This window comes from Sarcophilus harrisii, chromosome 2 (genome assembly GCF_902635505.1).
Source record: "Sarcophilus harrisii chromosome 2, mSarHar1.11, whole genome shotgun sequence".
Classification (NCBI taxonomy): Eukaryota; Metazoa; Chordata; class Mammalia; order Dasyuromorphia; family Dasyuridae; genus Sarcophilus; species Sarcophilus harrisii.
In genome coordinates this window covers 622162645-622181200 of record NC_045427.1, presented here as the reverse complement: position 1 = coordinate 622181200, position 18556 = coordinate 622162645, and the positions used below count along the sequence as shown (strand labels likewise).

At 35.2% G+C, this 18556-nt stretch overlaps 1 protein-coding gene across 4 annotated transcripts in view; it reads right to left on the bottom strand.

Moving 5' to 3' along the window:
• RASSF4 (Ras association domain family member 4) overlaps nt 1–18556 on the bottom strand; it is an 89415-nt gene that overhangs the window by 38869 nt on the left and 31990 nt on the right. For all 4 annotated transcript variants that reach the window (XM_023499242.2, XM_012544918.3, XM_023499299.2 and 1 more), the window contains exon 4: nt 17741–17816. In XM_023499242.2, the coding sequence (XP_023355010.1) occupies nt 17741–17816 (76 nt within the window). The remainder of the gene's footprint in view (nt 1–17740; nt 17817–18556) is intronic.

The following is an 18556-nucleotide window of genomic DNA, read 5'->3' as shown; positions in this document are numbered from 1 at the left end:
ACATATACATATAGATACATACATAGATATAACATAAACAACAAAAACCCAAGGGTTGGTGGGAGTGAGTCAGGCAATAATAGCTGAGGGAATCAGAGAAGGCCTCATCAAGGAAATGGCTTTTAAATTAAGTCTTGATGGAATTTGGGCATAAAACACAAATTTAATAACTCCAGAATTCTTAATCATTACTGAGTCCTTTTCCTTGTACCCTGACCCAGTGATCAATATTTCCTGAAGTTGTCAGAATGAACTCTAGGAATAACTGCTCTATCAGTCATAAGCCAGTACCCTATAATATGGTATAACATGAATTATACCAACCAACATAAGGTTTTCCTATTCTGTTGTTATGATCTCTTAATGTGGGGGGACTCCCTCAGAAGAGATATGGGAGAATAAGGGGACTGTGCAAATCTTTGGAAACTAGGGTCCGTGTCTTATTTCCATTTTTCTCTTGTCTGGGAGGGCAGTGTGGCTACAGTGGATCAAGATCTAACTCAGGTTCAAGTCCCAACCCTGATACATGTTTATGTGACTCTCCTGCAAGGTACTTGATCTTAAAGAGTTGCCCACAGCATTGAGAGGTTATTAGCTGTAGAAAATTTGCCCACCTGCATAGGTATGGGTAGTTTCTTCAGAAAGTTATTGATACTGACGAAACCATAGCTCTAGTTTTTATCTGGTCCTAGAGCCTAACATACTTGCATAAAACCTTAGGTGCAGGAGGGACTGAATACTGAGATCAGTTTTGAAAATAAAGCATCTGTTCTATAATTATTTTACTGACATCTTGTTCAATCTCTTGGAACTTCCATTCAGAGGAAACTTACTGAGAATTTGGGAAAAGATATGAAAAGGAAAAGAGGGAAGAAAAGATTCCCTACTCTTATTCTAGCCTACCCAACATCACCATATCTTCTCCCCTTAGATGGAATGCTGTATAAAATGTACTCTAAAAATGGAAGGGACCTTAGAGGTCATCTATGTCTTATTCCTATCTGAAGCAAGCATTCTCTTCAACTCTACTTCCAAAAACGGATTCTCTAAACCCATGTGGTGAGAAAGCCCATCTCATTTTTGGACAGTTCTACCTGTTAGGGAATGTTTTCTTAGAGATAGGAATAGGAACTAGATTTTACTGGTATAGAAAATTTCTGGCTGAACACAACTTTTGTCTACCAAGACAGGGGGATGCCTAGAAGAGAGGGGTCAAAAATGCAGTTTAAGCCTCCCATACTTATGGGTATAATTTGAACCAGCTTAAAATGTATTGGGAAATATTTAGCAAAATGAATAAAAATACAGTAAAATATAGATAAATATAATATAGTCAATATTTATTAAGAATATACAATATAAACATATATGGGATTTAACATCTATTTTAACATGTTTAACATATGTTGGGTTACTTGCCATCCAGAAGAGGGAGCAGGGGAAAGAAGGGGAAAATTTAGAATACAACATTTTATAAGGGTCAACGTTGAAAAATTATCCAGGCATATGTTTTGAAAATAAAAAGCTTTAATTAATATATATATATATATATATATACATACATATATATACTATGTGTCAGGTAGCATGCTTAATGCTGGGGACTCAAAGAGGCAAAAGCTAGTTCCTACTTTTGCTCTCAAGGAACTCCTAGCCAGAGATAGGGCCCAGACCCAGGTTTTCCCAGGCCATACTTCCTCTCATGTTTTCAATAATTATAGTATCATTCTTTTTCTTATCCTAAATGGAAATGTCTTCCTGCAAATCTATATTTATCAGTTCCAGATATGTGCTCTGGAGCCACAAAGAATGAAATTGATCCTTCTTCCAAGTAATAACCATGTAGATATATGCAGGTAATTATCATGTACCTTTTAGGCCTGTCCCCCCACCCAATAATTATGATTGTTTTTCAAATGATTTTCATGTAACATAAGCTAATGTTCCCTTATCAATATAGCTGCCTTTCCTTAAAAACACTGCAGCTTTTTAAAAATATAGCCCCTAGAACTGGGAACAACAATGCAAATGTGGTCTGACCAGACACAGTAAAGTGGGGCTATCTCTTCTATTTCCTCCTCTAGCTCTACTTCCCTTAATTATTTTTTTTTTTGGTGGCCACATCACATTATTGAATCATACTGAGTTTATAATCTTCCATGATTCCTTTTTTACTCAGTCAAGGCTAGCTACTGCTCATAATAATTAGCTTGCTATTAATGCACTACTGTGATTAACCAATAAAATGCAATAATCACATGGCCTGATAGTGGAGTGAGACATTAGACCCAGCTTCCAGGGCACACACTGACCTCAGAGATGTCAGTTTGCTGCTCTTTGCCTTTGCCCAGAAAAGCTGAATATAAGCAGTGTCTTCCCCACCCCCTTCTTCACGCATAAGAAGAAATGGGAGAAATGTGACCTCTAACTTCCCTTCTTGACCTAAATTTCAATTAGTCATTGATTTTATGTTCATGAATTGCTTTCCGCTGCCTGAGGAATGGTGTTATAGAAATACCATGATCCAGAGGTCACATGTCAAAGGCATATATATGATAGTTCCCTTATGGAATCATTATGGGGACAATCTCTCTACAATGGCTATGTAAAATTCATCTAGTATATATACCAGAGGTTCTTAACTTATATATGGAAGTCCCCAGGAAGTCTATGGATAGATTTCAGGGGGTCTATGAACTTGGATGGGAAAAAAAGTTATATGTTTATTTTAACTAATTTTTAGTTTCCTTTATCATTCTATGTATTGAATTTTATTCATCTAAAATGTCATTCTGAGAAGGGGTCCTTGGTACAATGCCAATGCATTTCAACCTCTGCCCCCGTACTTTTTCAGGTCTTCTGTTAGGTCTCTTTCCAAAGCCTTTTATTCCAGGTGCTTTGGAACTGATAAGTATTTGGCATGGTGACACTATTTAAAATGCTCTTAGTTTTTTGGCTCAGCATTCTGTGCAGGTGATCACGGTCCACTGTTTGATACATAATGGTCTGGGGTTGAATAGTCTAATGGTTGAATTCTCCAGGCTGTTATGAGGACTACATTTGATACATTTAGATTTTTCCACTGTTGGTTTAGGAAGGAAAGTAAGCTTTTGATGGATAATTCTAGCCAATAGGTCATACCTGGTGATTATGTTATATTTCTTTTTATTATACACAATATTATATTTAATATTATTTATTATTGTTATTGTGTGTAAAAGAAACCCACAGTAGGAAAAAGGAGAGGAAGTAGCTGATATACTGAAGTTACTGTATCTCTTACTCTCATCCAGTAGAATAACATGGTGAGTCTGAGGCCAGCAGGTGGCAGGCTAAGGTAGGAGAAGGCCCTTTCATACTAGAACACTCAGCTACTCCTGACTCCAACTCCAGAGCTGTTTCTTTTCTTGTCTTTTCAACTTCCTACCCCTAAATAAATTAATTCACTAATGAAGTTTTGCCATAGTCTTTCAAAGATAAGTAAGTAAAATTAACAATTGATACCAAGTATAAATTAAAGGACAGCTATTTAATTTAATAAATTAAAACACAGGGCCAGGCCAGGAGTTAGAGTTCAAATCTGAGCCTCTGAGACTCATCGACTATGTGACCCTGGGCAGATCACTTAATTCTGTTTGCCTCAGTTGTCCCATCTGTAAAATCAGCTAGAGAAGGAAATGGCAAAACTACTCCAGTATCTTTGCCAAGAAAACCCCAAATGGGATCACAAAGAGTTAAAATGCAATTCAAACTTATTATACAAACAGATTAAGTAGAGTCAGGAAGATAGTATGTCTAAATTAACACAAATTATGAGTGTGCCCTAGGCAAACTGTTTAGCCTAGGGGACCTTTGTGAGAATCTAAGCAGCACATAAATTGCTGATACGCAGCAGAAGAGAAGTTTCCTACACAAAAGAAATAATAAGTCTGGATCCAAAAAAAAAAAAAAAAAAAAGTGAAAAGAGCTAAGACATTAGCTTATGGGGAACCACCCCTGCAGTGTGTTATACCCCACTGCCACCCCTATTTCCCTATCTCAGGAAGTCTCCCCAACTCTCCATTATAGATGAAGGCCAAGGGTGTGCTTATTTATAAATGCTGAACAATTGTCTCTCCAAAGTATCTGTGGGGAGAGAGGGAGTACTCAAAGTAGACTTTTAAATTTTACTCTGGCAATATAACATTTTCTCCAATGCTTTCTTAAATCTAGGCAATCACCAAAACAATAAATCAAGTACTGATTTGTAGTGTTTGCTGATTTCCAAGGTGTAAATGCTCATACTCCAAATTTAATAATACCTCTTATAAATTAATAGCAGCTGTATCCAATACTTTTGGGGGCAAATAAATCCCTCATCTTCTGCACATTCAAGGTTGCTATAAAATGAGGGAGTTGAAGGATTCTCTCTACCTCTCACAGCCTTTGTTCTAAATCTGGCACAAAACCAAATATAAGCTGTTTTCCCAGAGAAGGAAGCAAAATCAGAAGAGAAATTGGCAAAGAAAGAGACAGAGACAGAGACAGACAGACAGATGAAGCAACAGAGGCACATGGGAGCAACAGAGTCAGAGGGCTACAGAGAGAAAGACAGAGAGAGAGATACACACACACAGAGATAATAATAAATCAGACAGAAACAGAGAGACAAAGAGACAGGCAGATAGGCAGACAGAGAAAGAGAGAGAGTTTGGAATTTGATTCAGGGAGGAGGGAAGCTGACACAGTACAGGAAACAGCCAGGAGAGCTTGTCAGGTTGATTCTGGGTCCAGCAGGCCATAACAATAGTCAGCAGGCCATAACTCCTAACACTCACAGTATGTAACGGGATTTTGTAGTTCACAACTTGCATTCATTCACCAGAGGACAGCATTCACTGCCACTCATTTCTAAGTCTATTACTGTTCAGACAATGAGCAGAGACACAGATTTTAATGGGAGAGAGTATGTTCAAGGAAGGCCTGGAAATGGCTTCACAGTCCTAGCACATGGGGAGGAGGCAGTGAATGATGGTTAAGCAAGTACGAGTCCATGAATATAAGAAGAATGGTAGGAAGGAAAATTCAGAGGAATATTGCTCAAGGGCCCCAGTATACAAATAAATTTGATCTTCCACAATTAGATTGTTTTGTTTTTCAGTCATTTCAGTAGAGTCTAACATTTTATGACTCCATTTGGGGTTTTCTTGGCAAAAACACTGGAATGGTTTGCTATTTCCTTTTCAAGTTCATTTTTCAGAATTGGAAACTGAGGCAGACAGGGTGAAGTGACTGACTCAGGGTCACACAGCTAATGCATGTCTGAGATCAGATTTGAATTCAAAAAGATAAGTCTTCCTAACTCCAGGCTGGGTGTTCTAGCCACTATACCAGTGGTTCTCAAACTTTTGTTTTCAGTATCTTTATCCTATTAAAAATTATTGAGGATCTCTCCAAAGTGTTTTTTGTTTATCTGGATTATATTTATAGACATTTACCATATTGGAAATAAAAACTATTTTTAAATTTGTAGACCTTCTAAAAGGGTTTCAGAGATCCCCAGGACTCTCTAGACCATACTTTGAGAACCACTGCACTATACCATCTAACTGCCCTAATTAGATTGCACTAATTTAACAGTTGTTGATTGCAGGGGAAAAGGGTAGCTTCCATCTTTTAAGTTTTGATTATATTAGGTCTTGGGTAATGTAGATACAAAGATAAAAAAACTAAACTGTCCATGCCCTCAAGGATCTTATTTTCTATGATGACTTCCCATACTTCCCCATTAGATCCAGATAAGTCAAATATCCCCCTAACCCTAAAGCATAATACTCACCAATTTCTCCCCAGATCACCTGCTACCCAGGTAGGTGCTGTTTATTGGGTGTTTGAAGTGCCACAACCAATGACTATGAGCCTTGGCTCCTTCCCTGCTTTCATTTTGGGTGGCACAGAGCGAGTCCCCCAGGATGAGCAGATATGGATGAATTATAATGTGCTTCACAAATCTTTTTATCTCTCTTAACACACCCCTCAATCATTGCCTCTTCTGACCTTCTTTAGCCAACATTTTTTAAAATCAGTCAACTGTTACCCATAATTTCTCACTTTCATTTATCCCATATAATGAAGCAATCGCTAAGACTTATTTCCAATTCCACAACATCCCTTGCATCTTCTCTTCTCCCCACTCAAAAAGTTACCACCCTAGTTCAATGTCATCACTCTTAGCCTTCTCAAGCACTTAGCATAGTGCCTGAGCATTCTAGGCACTTAATAAATGTTTATTGACTGATTGACTACTCTCTTTGACATTTAAAGGCCTCTGTAACCTTTCATAAGACCATTTTATACAGCTTTATTACACAATACTTTCCTTTCTGTATGCTTCATTCTAGTCAAACTAGCTTTTTTGCTGTCTTTCATATTAATACAAAACCACAATTAAAATATTCAACCATGAAGAGGAAATTCAGGCACAAGCTCCAGTCAGCAGAACCACATTATGAATAATTTTTAAAAGGAATTTATTTAACTGGGAAAATATTTTTATAGTCAAAGGTTCTGATAAAGGCCTCATTTCCAAAATATATAGAGAATTAACTCTAATTTATAAAAAATCAAGCCATTCTCCAATTGAAAAATGGTCAAAGGATATGAACAGACAATTCTCAGATGAAGAAATTGAAACTATTTCTAGTCATATGAAAAGATGTCCAAGTCATTATTAATCAGAGAAATGCAAATTAAGACAACTCTAAGATACTCACTACACACCTGTCAGATTGGCTAAGATGACAGGAAAAAATAATGATGATTGTTGGAGGGGATGTGGGAAAACTGGGACATTGATTCATTGTTGGTGGAGTTGTGAACGAATCCAACCATTTTGGAGAGTAGTTTGGAACTATGCTCAAAAAGTTAACAAACTGTGCATACCCTTGATCCAGCAGTAGGTTACTTACTGGGATTATATCCCAAAGAGATTATAAAGAAGGGAAAGGGACCTGTATGTGCACGTAATGTTTGTGGCAGCCCTTTTGTAGTGGTTAGAAACTGGAAACTGAAATGGATGTCCATCAGTTGGAGAATGGCTGAATAAATTGTGGTATATGAAAATTATGGAATATTACTTCTGTAAGAAATGACCAACAGGATGATTTCAGAAAGGCCTGAGAGACTTACACGAACTGATGCTGAGTGAAATGAGCAGGACCAGGAGATCATTATATACTTCAACAAAATACTAGATGATGACCAGTTCTGATGGATCAGGCCATCCTCAGCAACAAGATCAACCAAATCATTTCTAATGGAGCAGTAATGAACTGAATCTAGCTATGCCCAGAGAAAGAACTCTGGGAGATGACTAAAAACCATTACATTGAATTCCTAATCCCTATATTTATGCACACCTGCATTTTTGATTTCTTCACAAGCTAATTGTACAATAATTCAGAGTCTGATTCTTTTTGTACAGCAAAATAATGTTTTGGTCATGTATACTTATTATGTATCTAAGTTATATTTTAATATATTTAACATCTACTGTCATCCTGCCATTTAGGGAGGGGTGGGGTAAGAGGTGAAAAATTGGAACAAGAGGTTTGGCAATTGTTAATGCTGTAAAGTTACCCATGTATATATCCTGTAAATAAAAGGCTATTAAATTAAATTAAAAAAAAAAAAAAGGAATTTATTTATATTGAAAACTTTTGCTCAATGATAAATCACTTTTGGTTTTGGTTTTTGCCTCATATGCAGGAATACTACACATAGAGAAATATGACTTTTGCTGAAAAGCTGCTATTTGCAGTCCATTATTATGTTGTATGCTGTATCTTTCACTAAAGGTATCTTTAGATATTAACCTACTTGATTAGCTGTTTTGATTAAATTAATTAACTTATTACCAATAAGAAATTATTCTTTTCAAGGATTTTATTATATTCTGGACATCCCAAGGGATTTTTTTTTGAAAATGATGACTATGCAATAACATTGCTCTTAAACAAAAAAAAAAAAAAAAAGAAGAAAGAAAGAAAAGAAAAGAAAAAGTCTGTATATGCAAAGCCATGGTTTTTCTAGTCATACATTATGACTGTTGGGAGGGTTGAACTATCAGACAGGCAGAACCCACATAATTGACAGTTTTGAATTGTGCTAGAGAAAATTTTTTAAAGTCACCTCAGTTGGCAAGGTCAAATCAGGCAATTCTTAAAGAAATTAATGGAGAGTATTCATTAGAAAGCTAATTACTAAAGCTGAAGCTTAAATACTTTGGCCACATGATGAGAAGATGAGTCTCATTAGAAAAGATTCTGATGTTAGGAAAGATTGAAAGCAAAAGGAAAAGGGAATGGCATAAGATGAGATGAATATAGAGTGTTATGGAAGCAATGAATATGAGCTTGGACAAATTTTGAGAGATAGTGGAGAAAAGGCCTGGTATGCTATGGTTCATGGGGTCATGGAGAATTGGACATGACCAAACAACAGCAACATTTTATTCAAAGTAAATGTTTTTGTATCATTAATGAATAAAAATAAAATATTTAAAAACATTTTAATTTAATCTTTACCTCATCCTTTTAGGATGTATGAATTTGTGCATGTTTATGATATATATATACATATATATTAGTATAGATGTACATACAACTTTTAAATCAATGAATGTACAAATAGAAGGAGTTCATGCTAAAAAAAAATTATCAGTAGATATACATGATCAAAAAAGTTAAGAGACCACAACTCCCTCATTTTACAGATGAGTAATTGAGATCAGAGAATATGAGTAACTTGACTAAGATCACCCTGGTTCTTTTACGTCATAAATAAAATCCTAAAGGAGGGAAGTGAGAACTTCATTCCTGTAATTCATAATATGTGACAGATGGGTAAGACAGAAAAAAGAGTATAGAGATGGTAGATCATTCATCCAACTATGAAATTCAGACAAATGGTCATCCAGACTCTTCTTGAATACTTCCAGTGATGATTAAATCACTAAGTCATGATGCAGCCTATTTTATTATTTTTTGAAGGCCTGATGATAAGGACCTATCAGGTTCTACTTTAGAATGAACCTAAATTTGACTCTTTGTAGATTGTTCTTATTGAAAATTCCTTGAGGATTTCATCTGTTCACTCAATCCATTTGACAGTTCTTGGGGGCTTATTGCATACGATGTACTATACTGGGTACATATGGAGAGATTCAAAGATAATAAAGATATTGTCTTTGAGAAGTGAGCCAAAATGGCAGAATTAACCTCAACTGAGCTCTCCCCTAAATTCCTCTAAAAGCCTTGACTCTAAACAAATTCTAAAGTAGCAAAAACAACAAAAAGAAACAATTTTCCAGCCCAAGACAATTTAGAAGATTATCAGGAAAGGTATCAGGGTGAGAGAGGAGCACAGTCTAGTGCAGGCTGTGCCAGCACAGACTAGATCCCAGCAACCCAAGAACAGGCATTGAATCAGTGGCTGTAGAGGCAATTTTCAGACCTCTCAGCCTACAAATGGTAATTGGATCAGATGATGGATAGGAAGATGATTCATCGACATCCCTTTGCCGGCACTAGGGGCAGGACTCTGATGCATTGCCTAAAGTTGGATCTGGGTCCCAGTCCTTAATCTTAGTCCTGGTGTTTGGAAGAGCATTAACACAACAGAGCTTGCTTGAGAAGGGAAAAGACCCTGCTCCAGTTCCAGGATGAAAAGATCCTTGTGGTCATTCACAAAAAAGTGCACAGTACAAGAGAGTAGGAAACACACCTCTCCCTGATCATACCATCTTGGAAGAGCCCCAAACATAGATTTCTAGAATTAATATCTGAAAACAACTATACAAAAAATCTGGAGCTTGGAACAGTGTCCCCTCCATTTGGAAAGCAAAGCCCTACTTTAGTACTGAGTTGAAAAATGAGAAATAGACTGGAAAAATAAGCAAACAAAGGGGGGGGGGGGAATCTCTGACCAAATAAAATTACAATGAAGATAAAAACACATACTCAGAAGAAGACAAAATCAAAATTCTGGTAATCCAAAATATTTCAGCCTCAAGCCATGGAAGAGTTCAAAAAGTATTTTTAAAATAAAGTAGAGGAGACACTAAAAAAATAAAAATAAAAGAGATACAAAAATTAATTGAAGAGAAAATTGCCTTAAAAAGCAGAATTGGCCAAATAGAAAAAGCATTTAAAAATTCACTGAAGAGAAGAACTCCTTAAAAATTAGAATTTATCTGATGGAAAAGGAAGTACTGAAGGAGCTCACTGAAGAAAATAATTCCTTAAAAGTTAGAATTAGACAAGTAAAAGTTAATTGTTTAATGAAACATCAATAAACAATCAAAAAAATAAAAAGACTGAAAAAACAGCAGAAAATTTGAAATATCTAATTAAAAAACAACTGACCCAGAAAATAAGTCCAGAAGAGATAATTTAAGAATTATTAGACTATCTGAAAGTCATGATAAAAAAAAAAGAGCCTAAAAATCATCTTTCAAGAAATTGTCAAGGAAAACTGCACTACTCTTCTAGATTAGATCAGATATTGAAAGAATATATTGATCACCTCCAGAAAGATCCTAAAATTAAAAGTCCCAGCAATAATTTAAAAGTCAAATTCCAGACCTCAAAGATCAAGGAGAAAAATTAAAATATAGTGGAATCACAATACAAATAACACAAGATTTAGCAACATATATATATATATATATATATATAGCTTTTTATTTTCAAAATATATGTAGGCAGTTTTCAAAACTCACCCCTGCAATTCCCTATGTTCTAAATTTTTTCTCCCTTCCTTCCCCTTATCCCTTCCCTAAGACAGCAAGTAATCCAATCTATGTTAAATATGTGCAATTCTTCTATACATATTTCCACAATTATCATGTTGCACAAGAAAAATCAGATCAAAAATTTTTTTTTAATGAGAAAGAAAATAAAAAGCAAGCAAACAACAAAAAAGGTGAAAATACTATGTTGTGATTCACATTCAGTCCCCATAATCCTCCTTCTGGATGCAGAGGGCTCTCTCCATCACAAGTCTATTGGAATTGGCCTGAATCACCTCATTGTTGAAAACAACCACATCTATCAGAATTGATTGTTGCATAATTATGTTGTTTCTGTATACAATGTTCTCTTGGTTCTACTTACTTCACTTAGCATCAGTTCATGTTAAGTCTCTCCAGATCTCTCTGAAGTCACCCTACTGATCATTTCTTATAAAACTATAATATTCCATAACATTCATATGCCATAACTTATTTAGCCATTATCCAATTGATTGGCATTCACTCAGTTCCCCATTTCTTGCCACCACAAAAACTGCCGCAAACATTTTTGCACATGTAGGTCCCTTTCTCTCCATTATGATCTCTTTGGGATATAAGCCCAGTAGAGACACTGTTGGATCAAACAGTATACCCAGTTTGATAGCACTTTGAACATAGTTCCGTATTATTCTCCAGAATAGTTGGATAAATTCACAACTCCACCAACAATATATTAGTGTCTGAGTTTTCCCATATCCATTTGCACACTTATCATCTTTTCCTGTCATCTTAGCCAATCTGAGAAGTGTATAGTAGTACCTCATAATTTCCTAATTTGCATTTCTCTGATCAATAGTGATTTAGAAGATTTTTTTTCATATGACTAGAAATGGTTTCAATTTCTTCATCAGAAAACTGTCTGTTCATATCCTTTGACCATTCATCAACCGAATAATGGCTTTAGCAACTTCTATATTACAGGATAAGAGAGCTTGGAATACAATATTCTAGAGGGCAAAAGAGCTAGGATTACAACCAAGAATTTCCCATAATCATTCAAGGAAGAAATGGATATTCAATGAAACAGAAGGCTTTCAAGCATTCCTGATTTAAAAAAAAAAAAGAGCTGAATGAAAAATTTGACTTTAAAATGCATGATGCAAAAGGAGCATAATAAGATAAATGGGAAAGAGAAATCATAAGGGATTCAATAAAGTTCTACATGGGAAACTGATATTTATAACTCCCAAGAACTTTTCCATTATTAGGGAAGTTAGAAGGAGTATACATAGATAGAAAACAGGGGTGTAAGTTAAAAGTTATGGTTAAAAAAATGAATTAAGAGATGAGAAGGAATGAACTGGAAGAAGGGAAAAAGGAAAGGTAGAATGGGATAAATTCTCAGATATAAAAAGAGGTCTGAAAAAGATTTTACATTGGAGAGGAAAATGAAGGAAGTGAAGAAGGAAACACATAAACCAAACTCTTATTAGAGTTGGTTCAAAGAAGGAATAATAAATAGATGGGTGTAGAAATCTATTCTTATACAAAAAAGTAGGAAGGAAGGGAAGGGGAAATAACAGAAAAAAGGGCTTTTGCAAATGGGCAGGATAAATGAAGAGGGGAGAGAGGGGGAGAAAAGAAGGAGGGAAGGAGGGAGGGAGGAAGGGAGAGAGTAAGAGGGAGAGAGGGAAAAGGAGAGGAAGAAAGGGAAAAGGAGAGGGAGAGAGGGAGAGGGAGGGAGGGAAGAGAAAAACAGGGAAAATAGGATGGTGGGATATATATAGCTGGTAATAATTTAATAATTACTGTGAAAACTATTTTCACAGTGAGTTTCTGATATTAACTTCATTTCTCAAACAGAAAACTAAGATGAACTTACAAAAATAAGAGCCATTTCTCAATTGATAAATGGTAAGAGGATATGAACAAGTAATTTTCAAAGTAATCAAAGCTAGCTATATTCATTTAAAAATGCTCTAAATCACTACTGACAAAAAATGCAAATTAAAACAACTCTAAGCTACTATCTCATACCTGTCAGATTAGCTAATATGACAGAAAGGGAAAATGAAAGTGGAAAAATTAAAATAGTGATATACTATTGGTGAAATTGTATACTGATTCAACCATTCTGGAGAGTAATTTGGAACTATGCCCAAAAGGGTATAAAACCATATCTACCAAACATACCACTACTAGGTCTGCAGCCCAAAGAGTTATTAAAAAAAAAAAAAGGTTTGGTCAGGTATACTTATTGTGTATCTAATTTATATTTTAATATATTTAACATCTATTGGTCATCCTGCCATCTAGGGGAGTGGGGGGGGGGTAAGAGGTGAAAAACTGGAACAAGAGGTTTGGCAATTGTTAATGCTGTAAAGTTACCCATGTATATATCCTGTAAATAAAAGGCTATTAAATAAAAATAAAAAAAAAAAGGTAAAGGAGCTTCTTGCATAAAATATTTATAGGATTTTTTTAGTGGGGGCAACAAATAGGAAACTGAGGGGATGTCCATCAACTGGAGAATGGTTGAACAAGTTGCTGTATATGATTGTGATGGAGTAGTATTCTACTTTAAGAAATGATGAGAAGGATGTTCTCAGAAAAAACATGGAAAGGCTTACATGACTGATACAAAATGAAATGAGCAGAAACAGGTGAACATTGTATATAGTAATAGTAATATCTATATAATGATCTATAATGAATACCTTAGATAGTCTCAGAAATACAATGATCCAAGACAATTTTGTAGAAAAAGAACTTGTAGAACCTAAATGGAGATCAAAGATACTTTTTCTTTATTTTCTTTATTTTTCTTGGCGTTTTTTGTCTATTTTCTTTCACAGAATGATTTACACATGGAAATGTGTATTATATGACTACACATATATAAGCTATGTCAAATTGCTTGCTTTCTCAATGGGGGAAAAAGAGGGAAAGAATTTGGAACTTAAAATTTAAAAAAAAATTACAAAACTGTTTTTACATGTAATTTGGAAAAAATAAAGTATTTTTATTTTATTATTCTATTGATATCATTAATAATTGTATTAATATATTAATTATAATGTAACAGATCTTATTTATTATTAATATTGTATTTTAAAATAAGAAAAATGAGAAAAGAGAAAAAAGAGTTTTTGGGCAGGTTATTTACTCCCTAGACCTAAACTTCTATTTCTATAATGCAAACCATGTATTCTTGAATATTTCAGCATTATACACACAGTAAACAGTGAATAGTGTCTCGATGTATAAATGTCCAACTAAATAAGCATCTGTTGGATGGATCAGAAGCCTGTGCTAGAAATAGATGTTATTCCAGAACACTATGCCCTTGCTGCTTTTAAAAAAAATCATCATATTCAGCGAGGGGGATCAGCTCTTCAGTAACCAAAAGGGAAGGGTTCAGTCAGCAGCACAGAATAAGTGAAATTTGCTATCGGATATAGTGTACAGCTACAGGCAAAAAGACCCACAAAAGGCTGGGCAATCAGATCTCTCAGAGAAACTTCTCCAAAAGCATCATCTGTTATCTTCCCACTAGAGCCTGCCAGATGGCTTTGGAGGAGAAAGTGAGACTGGAGACTTTACACAGCTCTCTCTGTGTCTCTCTGTCTCTTTCTCTTTCCATCTCTGTCTCTTTCTTTCCTTCTGTCCACATAGGGTATCCAACCCTTATATGTGGATGCACTGCCCAAAGGAATGCAATTTTTTTTGATTGCTTAAAACTCCCAAAACATTTTGGAGCTTACCAATTAAATTTCTTTCTGTTTAAGGACCATGCCTTAAATCTAAATCACTCTACCTCTCAATGACTGGCCAACAAGAAGTTCCAGGCAAAGCCCCATTTGGTTATAGATTAGGTCCTGATTGCCTCTGAATAAATAAATGTAAATAGGAATTGTTTCTGGATTTACCCAGAAAACCTGAGGGTCTCCCCCTCTCAGATTAATTTTCTTTTTTTTTTTTTAAAACTAGGTCAAAGAGGCCATTCTCTGCCGCAATTCTTTTCCAGCTTTAATCACTGAATGGGCATTGATTTAGTTAAAAACCTTAATTTAAAAATTTCAAGTTCTCCCACTGCATCTGAGACCATCTTCAGTCATCCTGATCTATATCCAACCACTGGGCTCAGACAGTTCTGGAGGAGAAAGTGAGGGAGGTGAATTTGCACACACAATCCTGACTTAAATCCAATTCACGTTCATGTCATGGCATCACCTCTCTGATATCATGATCTTCTTCCAGAATGAAGGACAAACAATAACTGGGTTATAAAGAGGCATTTATACTTCAGAAATCCTGAGGGATAAGGGAGATGCTAATTACTGATGGAAGCATCATGTATGAGAATAGTTACTGATCTTCAGAGTCAGAATATGTGGGAATGAGAACTCATTCTATAGCTAACAGGACTGATTTGGAGAATTTAAACTCTTTCAACTTCAGTGTCTCATTTGTAAAATGAGAGTAATAATGCTTCTATCAACAGACATCCAGAAACATTGTAAGGAAAGTTCTTTCTCAATTGAAAAGCACTATATTATAAAATATATAATAAATATATAAATAAAAATAAAAAAATAATATCACCATGAACATTCTTATTATATGAATCAGATATAACATAATATAATGAAAAGAGAACTGGTCTTAAAACCAGGAAGACCTGGATTCAATTTGGCCTCAGATATAAACTCATTGTGTGACTCTTTGCAAGTTGGAAAACTTGCAAAGTTTCTCATTCCCTGAGTAAATCTCTTAAGACTATACATTAAAGAGAAAGAGCTGACCTACACTGCTAGAGAATTTTCCTATCTAGTAGTCTTCCCTTATCACAAGTACAGATAAGGAATCCTTAATTTGAAATCTACATACCCAGAAGGACACAATGATAGTTTTCAAAAGGATCATGAACTTGGAGAGAGGGGAAAAATCATTTTAATTTTCACTAATCTCAAACAGATACAGAGTATTTCTCTCTGTTACACATGTAATCCACAAAGCATGAATCTGAAGTCCATGAAACAAAAAAGGTGAAGACTCCAAAGTCTAGATCTTACATCCATATTCATTCTCATCCTCATTCTCTCTCTCTCTCTCTCTCTCTCTCTCTCTCTCTCTCTCTCTCTCTCTCTAATCCTGTTATAGATTGAAATATTTTGCATATAGTAGGTATACAATAATTTTTTTTTATTCCAACAGTTGCCATTAGACCCATTATTTTGAAGAAGATGGAAAACACTAATTATTCTTGGAATAGGATGGCTATTGCAATGACTCAGGAAAGTAGTTAGGAGGTAAAAGTAGATTGGTGAGATCAGTTGATTCAAGACAGTTTTCAGATGAAGAAATTAAAACCATCTATAAATCATATGAAAAAATGTTCTAAGTCACTACTGATTGGAAAAATGCAAATTAAAACAACTCTGAGGCACCACCTCTCACATCTCAAATTGGCTGGACAGGAAAGGATAATGATAAATGTTGGAGGGAATAGGGGAAAACTGGAACACTAATACATTGTTGGTGGAGTTGTGAAATGATCCAACTATTCTAGAGAGCAATTTGGAAATGTGCCTAAAGGGCTATAAAACAGTGTATACCCTTTGATCTAGCAATAACCCTATTGGGTCTACCTCCAAAAAAAAAATCATAAAACAGGAAAAAGGACCTACATACACAAAAATGTTTGTAGCAGCTCTTTTTGTGGTAGCAAAGAATTGGAAAATGAATAGAGAGCCATCAATTGAGGAATGGCTGAATAAATTATGATATATGAAAGTAGTGGAATATTATTGTTCTATTAAAAATGACAAATGGACTGATTTTAGAAAGGCCTGGGAAGTTTACACAAACTGATGCTGAAAGAAACAAGCAGAATCAGAAAACACTGTACATAGCAATAGCAAGATTGTGTGATGATCAAGTATGAAAGACTTGGTTCTTCTCAGTGGTTCAGTGACCCAGCGCAATCCTAATAAACTTTGGATGGAAAATGCCATCCATATCCAGAGAGAGAAATATGGAGACTGAATTTAAATCAATACATACTATGTTCATTTTTTTCTTTTTCTTCGTTTTTTTTTTTTTTCATGGTTTTTCCCTTTTGTTCTGAATTTTCTCTCTCAACATGATTCATAAGGAAATATGTTCTATAAAAGAAGTTACATGTGTAACCAAAATAAAATGTTGTTTTTTACATGTAACTGGGGAAAATAAAAATTATACCAAAAAAAAAAAAAAAAAAAAAAAGATCAGCTGGTTCTAAGAGTTATATGAATCACTCTGGCTGCTTCTCCTTCCTCCACCCTTTCCTTTCCAACATCCTCTTTAAGCCACAGGTTTCCTTCTTGGGAAATCTCTTCCCCTCTAAGGATATTCTCTCCAAGATGATTTGAACTGCTTTTAAACTTCTCAAAGCACTGTTGTAACTCTGGTCACATGCTCTTGAGAGAGTATTCAAACTGATGGCTTAGTTTCCTTATCAATAAGATGAGAGGGTAAGGCTGGACAGAGGCCATTAGCCTATTTTATTTCATGTACTCCGCTAGTGAGACTTTTGTTTAGCCTTTCTCAGAATCATGTTTTTAAATACACAAAATAAAACACACAAGATCATGTAGAAAACCAATTTTAGTGAAAAAAAATAAAGTATATTTTTGAAAGTACAGACCTCAGTTGAATAATCACTGGTATAGATATTTTCCAGTTTTATTTTGCTATGAATCCCTGAGAGTTTAGTTAAACATAATAACAATAGTGAAGATGCTGGGGTGAATCAGGAACATATAATATGACTGAACATAAACCCTGATCTCCAATTATAATGGCTCTCTTCCTCAGCCCAGCTTAGAGCTGACTCCAAGCGAGGGCTTAGTCAAAATGTTTGGATTTTCTCAGGGCAACTTTGGTTATTTATCTCAAACTCTTTTTTAAGTTAAACCAAAATCTTACCTCTCGATGTCTCAGCTGGAAGCTTCTTCCTTCATGATAGCAATTGTATGTTTTTAGCAGAGATAAGAGTTCTGATCTGCAGGGGTGAAAACACAAATTTAGATTTGTGGTATGAAGAATGCAACACTGGCCTAAAAATCAGGAAACTGGTAATAAATAATTTGCTATGTAGGGATGGAGAAGTTAACATTTTCTGTGTCATAGAAGAAATTTGTAAAATGAGGCTACCAAGATTAGCCTTGCTGCTTCATGCGATCAAATGGGATAACAGATCTAAGTGCTTTGAGAAAGTCCTAAACATTATATAAACACAAGATAATTTAACAGGACAGTCTTGAGAACTGGAAACAACTGTTATCAGCACCTAAATTCTATCCACACACTATCCAGCTTACATTATTAATATATATTTTTCCCAGTAAACAGGACTCTGTGGCGCATCCATGTATATACATACTCTCTACCAATGGGTAAAAAAGAATTAACAATAGTAGGATGGAATGATAGGATTGGGAAAGAAGAGTTCACTAAAATCAGAGAGCAGTTTAGTGAAGCAAATCATTCATCACATGATTTCTCAGTTCTTCAGTGGCAATCACAGTGGCTTTCTTAGAGTAGACTGGTATAGTTGGTATGATGTTTATATATATTAAGAAGCTCAGGATCAGAAAGGATCTTCAGTGGGTTCTAGTTACCCCCTTCCTCATTTTATAAATAAAGAAAGTGAACAGTAAGAGTTTAAGTGACTGGCCCTGGGATACAGAATTAGCAAACAGCAGAGATGAAATGTGAACCCAACTCTTCTTGCTTCCAATT